General features: G+C 42.5%; 1 protein-coding gene and 1 long non-coding RNA gene across 4 annotated transcripts in view; one reads left to right on the forward strand and one right to left on the reverse strand.

The window, feature by feature from the left end:
- Nucleotides 1-17,397, forward strand: part of LOC105100271 (uncharacterized) — a 243,631-nt gene that overhangs the window by 69,671 nt on the left and 156,563 nt on the right. Inside the window, exons 4-5 of the long non-coding RNA XR_010382664.1 lie at nt 5,222-5,277; nt 5,556-5,708. This is a non-coding gene — a long non-coding RNA (uncharacterized LOC105100271). The remainder of the gene's footprint in view (nt 1-5,221; nt 5,278-5,555; nt 5,709-17,397) is intronic.
- VLDLR (very low density lipoprotein receptor) overlaps nt 15,977-17,397 on the reverse strand; it is a 29,079-nt gene continuing 27,658 nt past the window's right edge. For all 3 annotated transcript variants that reach the window (XM_064490243.1, XM_031449790.2, XM_031449791.2), the window contains one exon: nt 15,977-16,631. In XM_064490243.1, the coding sequence (XP_064346313.1) occupies nt 16,596-16,631 (36 nt within the window). In that variant the 3' untranslated portion in view covers nt 15,977-16,595. The remainder of the gene's footprint in view (nt 16,632-17,397) is intronic.

The raw sequence follows: 17,397 nt of genomic DNA on the forward strand, positions 1-17,397 counted from the left end.
AAGCTATGAATTAAAGAGATATTTTTGCGCAATTTCATCTGTTTTCTCCATTGACACTCATTCTTCTGAAGTTCTTATTTTCCTCTTTGTTTAATTTAGTTCATTTTTCATTGTGAGAGATTTTTCTAAAATGTTTTGTGATCCTTGGCTGTTTCCTCATATGTAAGAATAAGGGGATAAAATGCTGATTAAAATTCTGTGAGCTCTAGGTGGGCTTGTTGGCTGGTGGCTTCCCCCATCCATGATTTGGCCCAGTGCCTGGCCATTTTTAGACGGAGTTCCAACCATTGGCAACTAAAGATCTTCTTTCTTGGTCAAATCAAAACCTCCAAATTCCTGTGGGGTGTGTGTGTGTGTGTACACAGGATTATAGATCCGGCTGAATCATTCTGGGAACTAACACAGTTGGGGCTTTTAAAATGGATAATGTTGATTCTCAACTCTGTTGCCCTATTTTCATCCAAAGTCTTTCTGGTTTATTCATTCCAGAATGTAAACTTGCAGATTTCTAGCAGGATTAGGGAGAAAGTCATCTGGGCTATGAGAAAAATCTAAAGGGTTTCTTATTTATTGTGTGGGTGGGGAGAAGTGGAAATAGTCTTTAAAATGCCAAATTTAGAAAAATAGGATGCAAAATGGATGCCCATCAGTAGGCACAAAGTTAAGTAAATTGTGGAAAGCCATATCGTAAGATATTATATAGCCTATAAAATCATGATTTAGACAAAATATATTACATAGGGAAATTGTCATAATGTGTGGCTAAGTGAAAAAAATGCAGGCTGTAAGAGATGTGTAATATGATTGTGTTTTTATTAAGACAAAACCAAAAACTTCCTCCCTGTGTACTTTCTATCTCTATAAATATCTCAGTGGTAAGACATGGGATGTGTTAATAAAATAATCCAAGGGGTAGATCTCTTTAAAAATAAGACTAAAAAGTTGGCTTTCCAAAACATTTTGTCCCCTCTGATACAGTTGTAAGGAAACAGTTTTTCCAATTATTCTGGCTGTTTATTTTCTACTTGTAATCTTTTCATCTCTCACAGATGCTTTTGCATGGCTGTCTGGCCAAATTAGGAAGAGGGGTGCAGACTCTCTGACACCAAGTTATCCAGTCCCCACATCAACTATCTCTGGCATGAACTCAGGAAACTAAAAAAAACCCAGGGCCATGAGGCAAAAATGGAAGTGAGCAAGTTGCAAACATCTTTGGAAAAAATAGCCTTTTTGTTATATTCCTGACCTCAGAAGGAATGTTTCTAGGGTATTTCATCATTAAATGTGAAAAAAAGGCTGTTTGTTTAAGATTGCTAGATATTTTTTGTTATCATTTTAAAGAAGTATCCTTGTAATCCTGATTATCAAAAAATTTTTATTGAACATGCTTAATGAATTTTACAAAATGCCTTCTGGATTTTTTTAAATACACTTTAAAATTGAAGTATAGTCAGTTTACACTGTTGTGTCAGTTTCTGATGTACAGCATCATGTTTCAGTCATACATATACATACATATTCCTTTTTATATTCTTTTTCATTATAGGTTACTATAAGATATTGAATATAGTTCCCTGTGCTATACAGTATAAACTTGGTCATCTATTTTAGATATAGTAGTTTGTATCTGAAAATCCCAAACTGCAATTTACCCCTCCATCTCCCCTGTTTCCCTCCTGGTAACCATAAGTTTGTTTTCTATGTCTGTGAGTCTGTTTCTATTTTGTAAATAAGTTCATTTGGTTTGTTTTTTTTTTTTTTTTTAGATTCCACAAATGAGTGATATCCTATGGTATTTTTCTTTCTCTTTCTGGCTTATTTCACTTAGAATGACAATCTCCAGTTCCATCCATGTTGTTGCAAATGGCATTATTTTATTATTTTTTATGGCTGAGTAGTATTCCATTGTATAAATATACCACAGCTTCTTTATCCAGTCATCTGTCAATGGAGATTTAGGTTGTTTCCATATCTTGGCTATTGTAAATAATGCTGCTATGAACATTGGGGTACATGTATCTTTTCAAATTAAAGTTCCCTCTGGATATATGCCCAGGAGTGGGATTTCTGAATCATATGGTAAATCTATTTTTAGTTTTTTGAGGAACATCCGTTGTGTTTTCCATAGTGGCTGCAACAGTTGACATTCCCACAAACAGTGTAGGAAGTGTCCTTTTTCTCCATACCCTGTCCAGCATTTATCATTTGTGGACTTTTTAATGATGGCCATTCTGACTGGTGTGAGATGATACCTTATTGTAGTTTTGATTTGCATTTCCCTAATAATTAATGATATTGAGCATTTTTTCATGTGCTTATTGGTCTTAAACATAAGACAAGACACTATAAACCTCTTAGAAGAAAACACAGGCAAAACATTCTCTGACATAAATCTTAGCAATGTTCCCTTAGGGCAGTCTACTCAGGCAACAGAAATAAAAGCAAAAATAAACAGTTGGGATCTAATCAAACTTATAGCTTTTGCACAGCAAAGGAAACCATAAGCAAACAAAAAGACGACCTATGGAATGGGAGAAAATATTTGCAAAGGATGAGACTAACAAGAGCTTAATTTCCAGAATATATAAACAGCTCAGACAAGTTAATAGTAAAAAAGCAGACAACCCAATCCAAAAATGGGCAGAAGATCTAAACAAACAATTCTCCAATTAAGACATATAAATGGACTTTTTTTAATTTATAAGGTTTGTCTTATTTGATCCATTGATATGACATATTAGATTCCTTAATATTAAATCATTCTAACATAGCTTGAGAATAATGACTTTATCATGATATTACTAAATTTGATTTACTAGCATTTGACTTGGGATTTTTTCATTTGCATTCCTAAGTGATGATGACCTGGAGGGAAGTGAGTATGGCAGTGCGTGGATGTACACAAGTCATCATCATCAGCTGTGAAACAGGCTCATTCTAGCTAAAAGTAGAGCATCAAATACATAGACTAAAAATGATAGAAACTGCTAGAAAAAATAGACAAATCCTTAGAATAAACCCCATGTGGTCACGATGTATTAACCTTTTTATATATTGTTGGGTTTGGTCTGATAATATTTTCTCAAAAATTTTTGCGTCAATGTTGATGAGGGTTATTGGTGTTTTATTTTCTTGTAATGCCTTTGCCTGGTTATGGTATTGGAATCTTTTGAAATGAATTGGGGAAGATGCCTTCCTCTTCAATTTTCTAGAAGAGATTGGGTAGAAGTGGTATTATTTATTTCTTAAATGTTGGGTTGAATTCACCAGAAAAGGCTTGAGAGGAGGAGGACCTTGAGGGCCAGGCTCAAGAGCTTGGACTTCACGCTGAAACCTTCAGCGGCTCCAGTGGTAAAAAGATGATGTGTGAGAAGTGTGCTTTGGGAAGAGGAATCTGGCAGCTGTGGGGAGGAGATCTGTTGGCAGTGAGAGCCTTGATATAAGCAGCAAGAAAAATGTTATATTCTAATTTCTAAATTTCCTGCAGATAAATCTTTGCTCAGTTTTTTGCAGGCTTGAGGAAATTCCTTACATAAAAAGGAAACTGACTGCATTTGATGAAAACTGCAAATAGGCTGGAAGGTGTCCTTTATGGAGAGGCTATGAGGGTGGTGCAGCTGCTGTCAATGAAGAATCTCTCTTGGTGCCCAGGGTTTCTAGTTCAGCTAAACAAATCCAACCTGGCTTTACATTTGCTTTATGACGTCCCCAAACCAGAGTTAGATGGCAGCATTTTTTAAGTGACTGGATTTTTTTTTTTTTTAAGGAAAAGTGATTATTTCACATTTCCTTTTCTTTACAGGTGAAAAGACTCATGAAAGAAATATGTATCTTAAGTACCTGTTCATAACACAACTCTGTAAAGTTGCTGCCTCCCTGCAACACTGGCATCTTGTCATTTTGAACAAGAACTGCCTTCAGTTCTGGGCATGATATTCTACATATTTCCTTCTACATTGCTCATTATATATATATTTTTTACAAACAATATTGCAATTTGACCATCTGATTGCAGCAGCCACTCAATGAGTTTCAGTTTGTTGCATCAGCCCTCAGGATAGGCTAGGCTGTTGCCAACCAAACAGCTTAGTAATTCAAACAGCAAAAATAACAACCTGAATTTGTTTTAAGACTGAAACCATCATATTTTACAAGCTCTTTTCAGCTCATGAGTGAAAATACTTCCACAAATATAAGGTTTATGAGAACATCTTTCAGCATTTCCTTCTGCACTGCAACTCAAACAATGCTCACAGATCAGCCAAGTCTCTAATGTAGGAAAGTGCTTCTGGGAGGGAGGCACAATTGAGCTCAATAGAAAATTCTACGAATTAGGGAATGGCTTTCATTTGGCATCAGGGTGAATGACTTGGCATTGCCTATATGGGTGGTGTTATTTTAAACACAGAACATCCTGCACAATGATACTCATTGTAAACCAAAAGTCCGTGATGTCAAGCTTCAATAAAATTTCTTTCTAGGAAGTGAACCTATGAAATGTACACTAGGCAAATGTCTTTTTTTCAAGCAACCCTGGGGGCAGAATAAGCTCACATTTGGATAGTTCACGTCTGTTATCCCATCTGGTCATTCTAACACCTACGTGAAGTGACTTAACTTTTATTATCGTTGACTCATTTTACAGATGAAGAAATGGAGGCTTGGAGATGAAACAGAATTTACCAAGATTATAAAGGACGTAAAAGGCAAAACTGAGATCAGAACTCAAACCTCTTAACCCTGCCTCCCACACTTTTATTGTTACAGCACGCTGCCTCTCTAGAGTGAAAACACAGAGACGGTGATTAAGCGATTCCTAGTTTGTACAACTCAAAGTACACACACCTGGTATTAACAGAGAGCAAACTAATATACACCTTAGTGCTGAGTATTTTGTAAATAAACCCTGAAATGTAATAGTTCCATAGAGAAAAACGGTTCTGTTTTGTTATTAAATAAGCTATTAATTCTGTCTATCAATATACTGTTTTGATGGTATCTCAAAGAGCTAATGAGGAGCATCTTAGGAAAAGGCATGCTTGACATCAATAGAAAATTCTACAAATTAGGGAATGGTGAGTGAGTTTATTTAAACACGTGAAAATGTAAGTTTATTTAAATGTGTAAACTGGAAAATGTGAGTTTATTTAAATGTATAAACCAGAATCTCCTGCCCTGTGGTATGGACTTTTTTTTTTTTTTTTTTTTTTTTTTTTTTTAGAATCCATAGCTGGGCACCAGGAGATACAGTGGTCCCTGAACTTAAATGTAAATTTTGTGAGTATGTATGCTTTTTTCTGGGCAGATCCTTTGTTTTCATCAGACTTTAAAAGAGGGGTCTGTTTCCTGAAGAGCCATTACTCTAATGGACACAAAAACATGTCCTTCTTTCCCGCATCAGCACAGCCCCGCAGATTTCTCCATCTCCTGGCTCTCAGAGAACCTACCATCTGTTTGCCACATTTATTCGGTGCACATTGAGCGCAGCTTTACCTTGTTACTTAACTGTATCTATAAATAAGAGAGACCATCTCAATCACCTGTGTTTGTTTCAGAGTTCCGGAGCTCTGCTGTGTGTGTAGTCGGGCTTCCTGAGTGTCGGCTTTCAGTTCTATGGTAACTAGGTCGAATATTATCATTGACGTCTTTCACAGATGAGGAAATGGAGGCTTGGAGCTGGAAGAGAATTTACCAGGATTATAAAGCAAGTAAGTGGCAAAACTAAGATTGGAGCTTAAATCTCGTAACTCTCATCCTAGCCTGCATGAAGGCTTGTGGGATCAAGCGTTTTGTAACCATGCTATACAAGGTATTTAGTTGGCAAATTAATTCTAAACACAAAAATGGAATATCAGATGTGGTTATCACGTTATAGGATAACTTTTGAAATAGTCCCAGCAGTATTTCCTAACCTTGATGAGTGTTACCCTGGTCAATGTAATTCCCTTGGCTGGTTATGTGTTTATTTCAGAGATGGTGCTGTTGGCTCTAAGTGTGTTCCTCATTGGAATGGCCATGGAGGGTCTTAAAATGGTATTAACCAATGTGACAAATGAGTCTGTTCCCTGACAGAACACTCGGTTTTTTGCTGTTTCAAAATATTAAGTCTGCCCTCAAGGATGTAAGATTTGCTCTAACAGTATGTAAGCAGAAGACAGTTTTGTGCTCCCTGAATGTAAATCCACAAAAGGACCTCCAACTTGCGTGGGGGGTGGGACATCATTGGAATAGATATATAACCTCTCCGGGGACCTTCTTGGATGAGACAATGCTCACCTGAAGGCATAAGCGCTGGTTTGCTTGTTTACAAAATACTGCTTGCACTTGTGGAATTTAGTTTAACAAATGGTATTTGTGCATTAAAAAGTGCCCTACTTCGTGCTGTTCATGGCGGGTGGTGCGGAGGCACAGAGACTACCAATACTGAATTCTTACATCAAAGAAGCTTTTATTTCATCCAGTTAGGAAGCTGCACACATAAAAATAGATAATCTCAATATACCCATGTTCGTGCTATTACAGAAAAATATGCTGGGTAGACAAGAGACTTGTGACTCAAATTGGAACAATAGGGAAGGCTTCCTGGAGGAGGTGACAAGAAGAGTAAGAGCCAAGTGAGGGAAGATGAGAAGAGTTCTTGAGGCGGAGGGAAGAGTCTGAACAAAGGCACAGCTTTGTAGAGGAAGCAACAGTTTGTGGGAGGGGAAGCCTACGAACAGTTGAGCATTTCCAGAGCTCCAGTGGAGCTGGGGCTGGGAGATCGCAGGAGACAGGAGAACCGAGTAGCCGGGGTCAGGGCATGGTGGTCTGGAGCCCGAGTCTAAGGACCTCAGCTTTCATTCTGTAGACAATAAGTTATTTACGGTGGGGAGTGACACAGTCACATTTGCACTTTGGCAAGATGACTGTACGATTTGAAACAGTCCAAGCCTCTACAGGTCGTTGCTGTGGTAAGTTCTGTACACTGGCTGACTAGCCAAACGTTGAGCCCACATCATCTAAAAGCCACCTGACCCCACCTCATAATGTAATAATTTGTGGCATCATCTGGAGTTCCTCTACCCCTTAAGCTCCAGATAATGTGGACTTGAACTTCCATTCCACATTCGCTAGCAAGTCCATTGTCCCAGCTAAAGAGTTCTAAGAGTCCCCAGGGTGCTGATGCTCGGAGTCTAACCTGCAGCTACTGAGTCAGGTCAGTTCAGTTCCTCGATTGTCCTGTAAGTTCCTTCCCTGTTCTGCTGCTGCGTCAACCCAGATCTAGGGCTGGGCTCCTTTCCACGGCTTTAATCAAAAGCCACTCACGCTAGTGTTAAGCGTGTGCCACACACTTTAAGAAGGACTGGAGAGGTGAAAGGGTTCACGGTGGAAGATGTCAGCAGTCCAGAACTGCATTTGCGATGCTCCTGCTGTCTGCCCGCGGGAGCCCCGAGGGCCACTGCACACCACGTTGCTCCGCCCTCTCTCCACCCCACCAACCCCCAATCTGAGGCCTCTCTTCTAGAATGCAGAGCAATTCAGCCACCTGTAGCTCACATCCCAAACCCAGCTGAGAACCTCCTTAGGCAAAACCAAAGATTCTCCTTCTCTTGCAGCAGGATGGAAACTTTCTTTCCCAGGACGTTCCCAGCCCTCCTGCCAAGGCACAAGAAGCTCCAGTTAGCTGTGGTTCTAAACCGTCTTTCTTTCTTTTTTCACCTTCATTTCCCTGGATTTCTGAGTGAACCAGAGATTCTGTGCAAACCGATGTGCCGCTTTTGGCCAATTGGCACTATTAATTAGGTCCTTTGAAATTTTATCTGAGTGGTGATGGAGACAGTTTGCAGAGGGCTGGGCACACCGTGCCTGCTGCCGGGGAGGAGAAGCCGGGAGAATGGCACGTAGTCACTAGTCTCAGCTCGTCCTCCCCGGAGGTGACCGGATCCTGAGATATGACAGGTTGGTTCTCTTCTCTGAATGGAAGCAGGTACCGGGACTAATGTCTGGGAAGAGGCTGTTTTCTGTTGCAAAGCTCTGTGTTACTATTCGGCTTCTCTTCTGTGACATGCGTGGATGACCTTCCGAGGCTCACCTCCCTTTTCAACACGCTGATAGAAATCCTTTCCTCAGATTTTGGGTCCTGGGAGGCTCTTGTCTCCCAAAACGGTGTCCTTTTTGTTTTTTTTTATTTTAAGGCTCCCAAGCTCTTGTTGGATGTTTAGGCTTAGTAGGAGAGTCCCTGGCACTCTGCGCATGACCCATGTCAGATGGTGTCTGATGAATGGGGTCTCCCTGCTGGGTCCAGATGGGCAGACGCTTTCTGCTTCCCCAGGTGGAACATGTTACCAACGCTATCAGTACCAGACTCGGTGACAGTGGGATCCTTTTCAACTCATATTTCTTGGGGAAAGTCGTTTCGATAGTTTGCCAGTGCCTCTAGAGACCAGGTGGTTAACAGGGAACATATATAGCAGTTGGAGAGATGGAAAATTCTGGATCCCGTCTAAAGCCATTGCATTGGAAAAAAATACTGTGCTACCTGTAGCAAACATGCCTACAGAGGACATTGCTCAAGAGCGAGCACAGAACTGTGGGCCAGGATGACCCTGCCAAGATGTGCATCTGGAAGGGCTTGGCCTCGAAGGTAGGAAAGGACTCCCTTTGGGTGGGTGAAACACTTGTACTTGTGCAGACCGGCATTTACGCTCCGGGCTCTTGTCTTCTTCTAGACCCAGCCTTCCTTTGCTGGGGAGGAGACGCATGGCTTTGCCCCAGCCCCCAGGCAGCCTCGTTTACTTTTTCCAGCGATGCTGCGGTTGGGCCTGTCACCACTGCCCAGTCAGGGGGTCCCCAGACTCACCCCCCGCAGGTGGAGAGCACAGCTGAGATAGGAACCAGGTAGTTTTTCCTGGATGAGGGGACCATCTGCCACGGCGCATTGTCCACTCCGGGGAGATGGCTTGTACACATCCCCCTCGCGTGACCAGCGGGGCGGGCAGAGCTTTCTTCCTTCCCCACCAGCCCGGCCCAGCCACGCCGCGTACCTGCCCTCCTGCCACGGTCTCCTAGCTTAACCCCCTCGTTCCTCCCTTGCCGCTCTGTAGCCTGTTCTCCACAAAGTAGTCACAGGGTCTTTTTAAAACGGGATGTCCCTTCACTGCCCCCAACCCCTCTTACGTTATCTTATCACTTACAATCCTAAACCTCAGCCACAGCCCTTGAAGTCTACATCACTTGGACTTTGCGGCTCCCTTCTCCCCTCTTTCTCTGCCTTAGTCACTTCCAGCTACATGGCCACTTTGCTTTGTCGTAGATGAAACAGTCATGCCCCTGCCCCAGGACTTGTGCCTCTGCTGTGTCCTCAGTGGGTCACTCCCACCCTACTTCCTCCACGTTCTCTGCCCAGGTCACCTCCTTGGAGGGCCTCCTTGACGGCTGTCTCTAGAATAGCTCATTCTAGCGTTCTCTGTCGCCTTCTCTGTTGTGTTTTTCTTGGGAGTTCTTATCATTACCTGACCTAGTAAATGTCTGTTCCATGCCTGACTCCCAGCTGGAATTCGCACCGTGAAGGATGGGGCTTTGGCCTGTCTTGTCCTCCACTGAATTCCTAGAATCCGGAATAAAGCCTGGCACGTAGGAGATATTGAACAGCTGGATGAAATAAGGACAAATCATGTGGCAGGGTGTGTGTGTGTGTGTGTGTGTGTGTGTAGGGGATGTACCTTTTGAAGAAGCTGGTTTATATACATCCTTCGTCGATTTCATTACAAGTTCAAGAAGGTTTTGCATTTTCCCCTGTTGGTCAATTTAGGATATGCCAATTATAAAACTGTCCTAGAACCTTTCAGAAACTTGTCAGTGCAAGTCCCCTGAGGCCAGAGAAGAAATGCCCATTGCTGTCTGGTTGTCTAAAACCATCCTCCAGCACTTCGAAGCCCTTCTCAGGAGATCACAGAGCTGTTCATTTGGGGCCAGGTAAAAAGGCAAATTTGCTTTTAGCTTTAAAGAACTAATCCTTAGCAAATTTCACATGGATATGGGTGAATTTAAGAAAACATAAACCACTATGGGTTTAAAATATACTCTCTGCCCTCAATCAACAGTAGCCAAAAAAAAAAAAAAAAAGCAAGCAAGCAAGCAAGCAAGCAAGCCAGCCAGCCAGCCTCTAAATTAGAGCCTAAAGCATTAGTTAAATGTTCAGACTGAAAATTTAGCATTCTTCCACATTCTTTAGATTATGGACTCGTCGCATTTGCTAAGTACGATAAATCCAAAGATCGTGTTAACCTCGCCTTCTGGAGTGGGACAAAGTTTAATGTCTTCTTCCCTCACCGAGTAGACAGACGTCTCTGTGTAACTGTGCACGAACACCAGTCACCTGCGCTGTTTCATCGACAGAGGGTCACACACACACAAGGCTTTCTGCAAAGCTTGAAGGTACAGGATGATTACTCTTGATTTCTTGAAGTACAAAAAGATCCCTGATGCTAGCATTTGAAGGGGAGCCCTAAGAAGGAGCACTTGCAAATGGGATTTACTGAGTGCAGACTAACCTCAGGTCTCCAAAATGGACACAAGTAAAGAATTTTAATTTTACTTTTTAAAAAAATGAATTGTGATTTTTTTTTTTTTTGGCACTGCAGAGGAAATAGCAGTTGTTATTTGAGTAAAGCACTTTTTGAGTGTTGCCTCTCTCTCTTATGAGAACTCTGCAGGGAGATGTTAGGATTTCCAGAGGACTGAAGTTTGGATGATAAGCAGCTTACCTGTGGCCACAGCTCATTTGGTAAACAGCAAAACTTACATTTATCTCCCTGCGAAGCTGGCATTCGCGCAACATTTCACTCATTAAGTGAACCTTAAATTCATCAAGGACTCAATGCTGTGATTTTAAAGACTTTGTTTTGACAGTTTTTCTTTCCCTCAATTTACATATTTTCTTCCTACCACTCCCTGAGTCAGTTTCAAGATTTAGCACCCGGGCAGTATGACGCAAACATTTGGGAGCCATGGCTGGGCAAGAGTTTCAGACGGAATCTCTCTGAGCCTCACAAACATTGAGCCTTACTAGAAACGAATTTCAACACAGACCACCTAAGCGCTGCTGAGGGGAAAGTATCAAAGTGATTGGACCGGCTTGTCAGGGCCTGTCTGTCCTGCCGCCCCGGGCTTCCTCCCTTTAGGGCCTGTGCTCCGTCCCCCACAGGAGGAAGGTCTGCCCTTGCATTCCTCGGTAATAGGAGCTTTGATTTTCGTTCCTCTGATGGGAGGGGTGGGAAGGCGGGGTTTGAGAGGGTGACACATTGGTTGCCTAGGGTGAGGTGCTAACTCGACTTCTCCTTATGGCCAGGAAGGGGACCGTTCTCATGCTTTCAACTTGATAAGCCCAGATCTGAGCAGCCCGAGCTGATTCTCAGAAAGGTGTGATGGAGCCACCTTTCCGTGCTCCAGCTGAGAAGAGGAGAAAGACTTGGGCAAAAGCTTAAAAAAACAAAATGAAAACTTTTCTAGAAAAAGGAAAGGCTCACAATAATGATCTTGAAAATAAGCCTTTATTTAAGGTAAATGTCCAGTTCTTTAATAAATGTTTATCCACAGGTCAGCAGGACTGGATGTGTCCCAGCATGTGCCTCTAGAATTCTGGAGATTCTGAGCGCGATAGTCGGTTGTACGCTCTGGACTCCTGAGGCATGACGTGCTCTTCAATCCCATTTTGGTATCAAGTGACATTTTTAAGAGAAAAGATAGTTGTGTCAAAGCCAGTCATTTTGTTCAAAGAATTCTCTAGCCCCCACCCCCACGCATGTGTGAAATGTGAGAAATGCTGGGTCTCCGGGGTAGATTCCAGAATCCCTAAGATCCAGCCCTAGTATTCTAGCATCATCACTCTGTGGACTCAAGTCAGTTCTCCCTGTCTTCTTGGGCATGTATCTCCTTAGGAGAGCCCGCAAATGTACCACTGGTTGTGTTACAGCTTGTTTTCCCCAATGTCTTTGTGCACAGGAATGATGTTGCCTGTCTATAAAGTCCTTTAGGGAATCTTTATCTTTTACTTTGGTCCAGTAGTGGACTACTTCACATGATGGCCAAGTTAAGTAATTCTGGAACTTCTGGCATCTTGGAGGCACATGACTAACACGGTTATCCTGCGCTGGCCTGATGTGGCTGTTAGCACTACCCGTCCAGCGTGCCGCCGTGCTGGAGGCCAGCCATTGTGGGCACGGGAGACACCTGAGACACTGCCGAAGCGTCCTAAGGTCATAGGAAAGGGACTCAGCCAACATACAATGTGACATTCAACTTAACCTTTACCCAGTACTGCCTCGTTTTCTGAGACGTGAAGCCAGGAAGCACATTGGGTTTGGAATCACACATTCTTTGTAGCCTCAGTTTTCACACCTGTAACATGGAGATGATACTTACCTATTCAGGTTGTCGGGAAGATCAAGTAAAATATGAGCACGTTGATTTGGCACATTACTAACCATATGGTGAGACGTGAAGGGAGATTCAAAGTGCTTCAGCTGCTATCCAAAGCCTGTGCAGGCCCCCAAACATTTGTGTGCGTTCTCACTTAATCCTTACCATGTCACGGCGAGGTCGTCCCCACCATCTCTGTTCATGGAGCAGCTTAGTAACTGGTGTGATGTGCCACATGCTAGACAGACACGGCAGTCAGCGCCCTTTACCTCCTTCCTGCCGACTGGGCTTTTCCCTTGAGCTCAGTGAAGAGGAAGGCTGCTGAAGATGTGCTGTAGGGGCACCTGCAGAGCGCCAGCCTGCCTGACTCCTGCCTGTGACTGCAAGACTTACGGGGGGCCGGCAGTCCGTGGTCCCACTTCATTCCTGTCTCTCAGATGAGCCAGGCTCGGAACCACTGAATCCAGGCAGGAGACACGACAGAGCGATGGGACACTACTGCAGTGTGTTTCTTACTCGCCTGTGCAGGGACCCCCACATCTCACACACAGGACCTCACTGCTGTCCCACGCGCAGCTTTTACTGTGTGAAAGTAGACAGGAATGAGGTCTTCGCAAAAGGGGCTGATCCCCCTTCACAGGAAGTCATTTTGGGCTGGAAAGTGTCCATGCTTGATTTGAGAGACATTAAGTCCGCAAAATGCCATCGTTTAATCTTCAGATTAATTTCCCCAATATTTGGAAACAAGAAAACTTTGAAGCCTTTCTCGACTTTCGTGTATCCCTAAACTTCCACAGGTCCGTGATACGGCTGAAACACGAACATACGGTTCTCATTCTTCCCAGAGTCAGGCTGAACACTTGATTATGAAACTGAGGGCTCAAGATCAGTGATAAAGACCAGCAGGTTGTGTTCTTCATTCTTGGACCTAAGTTGTCCTGGCAAAAATGTATATGCTTCTTCAGTTTCCCCACCATTAAAAACATTTTAGCTTCCATTTGAGTTCAAAAATGAACTGCTTCCCAAGGTAAGAATTCTAGGCAGTTACTCCCGGTAGGCTGCCTGACACAGGAGTGCACCCCATCAGAACCTTCTGTTTGTGTGCGAGGGTAGTTAAAAGGTAAACTTGTATTCGGGGACTCCCACTTCTAGGTATAAGCTGAAGAGTTAGTCCTTTTAATGTCCTATAGCTTTGCTATTTAGAGCCTGTCTTCTCATTTTTTAAGGGCCATCAGACTTCTAAAGATACAAGGAACAGAAGCATGTACTAAAGTTGAAGTCTCGATTTTTTTTGCCTTGTATTCATCACGATTGGAACACCACAGGCTTGGAAATGACACCAAGGCTGTGAAATAGCTAGAAGAATATTTAAGGAAGTTGGGTGAACACCTGGGACTACATCTTGCCAAACTGGTAGCTTGCAAAGGCCACTGAAAAATTTGGACTTAGAGACTTGGCTGGATTTTTTTTTTTTCACCAGAGGCCACAAATCTGTTTATTCCTCTATCATCAGTTTTTGTGGCAATTGGTAAAGTCGCAAAAGAACTTCCTTTGTGTGACTTTGTACAACAGGCTCATTTAGCTCCAAACATTCTCCTTTAGTGTTTGATAAGCTTCGTGTTTTATCTTGGTGAATTCTCACCTCCTACAATGAACTCTAGAGATACGGCAAACTTAGGCCAATAGGTTTCACATAGGATCCTTAAGTTCTTGTTCGGAGACTGAATGCACAAGGCTCCAGTCCCCCGTGATCTATTATTACTTCATGCAGAGTTGACTAGCCATATAAATATTCTAATTTCAATGGAAACAGTTTATTTCTTTAAGTGAATCTGTACCTCTTAAGTTAGAGTTTCTGTCCTTGGCTACTTACTGTGGAAGGCAAGGTCAAAGAATGAGATGCTTGACTCTTTGAAGGTTGGAAATTGGGACATAGAACCTGAAGGATCATACCAGGGACTGGAATCCAAGAGAAGATGATGGAGAACGATGCTTGATTTTGTTCTTAGAAATTATGACTTTGGGCCATATAGTTGGTTAATATTGTATAATCCTTATAATGGGGGAAAACACTGGCATCTTTAAGCTTCCTAGGAGGGAATTCTGTATTGCGCCAAATGACTATACCAATCAGTGGGTTTTGTACCACAGCACGGTCAAAGTCCCGGTCAACCCAACAGCCTTTAGAGCTTACATACAATGAATGCTAACCTACGTATCAAACAGGCACTTCAGACGCCTCACATCAGCCGGCCACATCCCGCTAGGGTCAGGACTGTTTGAAGAGGAGGCACCAGGGGGCCAGCCGAGAGTCCTAACTGCACAACTACATCCTTTTCCTCTATGTGCTTGACCTCTACACCTCCCTCCCCCACACAAAAGCTCCATGCCTATTCTTGCACTTTCATCCATTTGGCCAAAATCACAAGAGGGTATCTATTAAACAGGATGACAGAAGCCACTTCTTCATCTAGGATTCTTGATCTCTTTGCCTCGGTCACAAGCAAGATGTCAAGTGTTCTACGTATATTCTGTATGCAGGTGGAATGTGACTCATGTAAGGAGTCATGCTCAGAGCATCTTCCCGTCATCCTTTTGCTCCTGCACTGGACGCTTTAAACCCCGAGGAACTGCCACATCTGCTGCAGTGGACTGTCACATTGCTTCGGACTTAGAGCATCTTCCCAGGCTTTCCAGCTTTGTCTCTTCCCTTGCTTGTTGGCTTCCTGAGGCTTTGGAGAGAGAAATGGCTGATCTGGTGGAAAACTTAGGCAAGCGTTGTGCTACTTTTTTCTTCTATTCAAATTCCTCATCTGTTCTTCATACTAAATGTTTCAGAAATTGTCCATAGACGGGATCTGTCCTGTGCTGGCCAGGCTGAAAAATTAGATTATCTTACAGATTCTCCATGAAGTCACTTTAGAACAGTGGTTTTCAAATTTTAGTTCCTATCAGAATCAATCACATGAAGGGCTTGTAAAAACACACATTCCTAGACCTCACCCTCAGAGTTTCTGCTTCAGCAGGTCTGGAATGAGGCCTGAGAACTGGCGCATTTAACAAGTTTGCAGGTGATGCTGATGCTAACCTTAACCGCCCTGAAAACCACGGCTTTAGATTGTTCAAGAATGACACTTCTCGTTACCTGCCTAGCTCTCTTCACGGTGGACTGTCTAGACTTATAAAAGAAGGAAGTCCTTACCCATTCCTTGGAAGGCACTTGTCCTTGAACAATATACAATGAAAGGACATAGGAAACAGAGACTTAAATATAAAGAAGTAGAATTCATAGAAGTCTTAGCATATGTTCCTAGATCGGGAAACAAATTAATAAGAAAAGGAACTGTCCTCAAAGCAAGAGGAATTCTAGATACAGGCTAAGCTAGCTTCTGCTACAAAACAAGAAGTATTTAGGGAAGCAAGTATTAACTGGTACCTCATTCTTTTAGTTGTAAGAGAAATAAGCCAAATTACAGGCATATTGTACAATATTAAGATCTATAGCTCATATATTTAGAACACCTGATACTACTCAAGCTGTTTACAGAAGTTTCTCTTAAGAGGAATCGGCACAAACCACGGTTAAGCTGCTTGGTTTAATTTTTTTAGCACTTGGAAAAAAAAATGTACAGTAGTTTGAACACTTAGTCTTTGCAAACCTCCACTGAGGTCAAAGATTTCATTCATACGTACAAAATTAGTTTACAAATTTTTTTGGCAATTTCATCTTAGTAACCCGTTTTATCCTATTGCCATTGTCCCAACCATTGAAAAAAGTTTACAATAATTTACATAGAAATATTTTCAAAGTGCTTAAGAATAGTGATTGTTCTCTGGGGTATTTACAGATGCCTATACAGTGTATGTACAGGTGGTATACACTATAGCACAAGGTTCATTGCTGGAATATGGCTTTCTAGGGAAAGTGCATATTTGGCCAGAGGTGGCAATACTGTCTAGAAGTTCAAGGGTTACAGATACTCTTGGTAACCACGTCCAAAGCTGAAGTAGAATGTGGACAGGAATATTTACAAAAGTAATATAAAAAGGGTTAAGTATACAAGCTCGATCCACGCAAAGATATCTTGATGTTCTTCCAAACTGGAGGAAGAGACTTCAGCTGCTGGCTCGGTTACCATTCCGAAGTGGGGCTTTTTACTGGTTTAGACCTCAGAGGTCGTGACTTGTCTCAGAAGTCAAGCTAGATCATCGTCTGTGCTTACAACTGATATCTGTGGGAAAGAAAAAGGATGGGGGTGAGTAGGGGGATCCCTCCCTGGTAGCAACTTCAGTCTCTGAAACGAACCTTGCTTTTGAGTTGGTCATGCAGAGACCAGAGGTGCAGGAAGGGATGCCAGATCCCAAACAGTACTTAGTTGCATCACTAATGTGTTTTCACTTGAATTCAACTGTATCTTACCTGGTAGAGAGAGAAAATAGTGTGATTGATTCTGCCTGTTCCACTTAATGATCTCAAGACCTGGAGAAAACTGTGGAAAGACGCATGTGTGCCATGAACTGGCCACCATTCTGGTTGCACTAGACCTTGAGAGGGAGTGCCCAACACCTGTTTGTTCAGACTGTTCCCTAAGTGAGGGCCAAATACTCCATGTGGGTTTCACCTGAAGCAAAAGGGATGGACTCTGCTGCCAAAAGGAAAGTTGGCTCTTCTGGGCGAAGTGATCATTTCTAGTGGCTCTTCTAGGTCATTTTGGCTAAATGAATCTTGCTCAATACACTGACTTTAAGTTAAGTCAACCCCTCTTATATATGATATGCTCATTTACCTTTAAGGATCTAGTAGGCAACTGACTTAAAAGTTCAAAAAGGAGATCTTTGGTTCATGCTAATACTTACATGTAATTTCTATAACCCAAGTCTCTCAAATAGGACAGTGATGACCTTAAGTTGACTTAACTGTCATTCTGATTGGGGCAGGTATTTGTCAGCTGACGTATTTCAAACAGGCTAGACTGTCTCATCTCCAGGTAGGAGATG

The sequence above is a fragment of the Camelus dromedarius genome, chromosome 10 (assembly GCF_036321535.1).
Source record: "Camelus dromedarius isolate mCamDro1 chromosome 10, mCamDro1.pat, whole genome shotgun sequence".
Lineage (NCBI taxonomy): Eukaryota > Metazoa > Chordata > Mammalia > Artiodactyla > Camelidae > Camelus > Camelus dromedarius.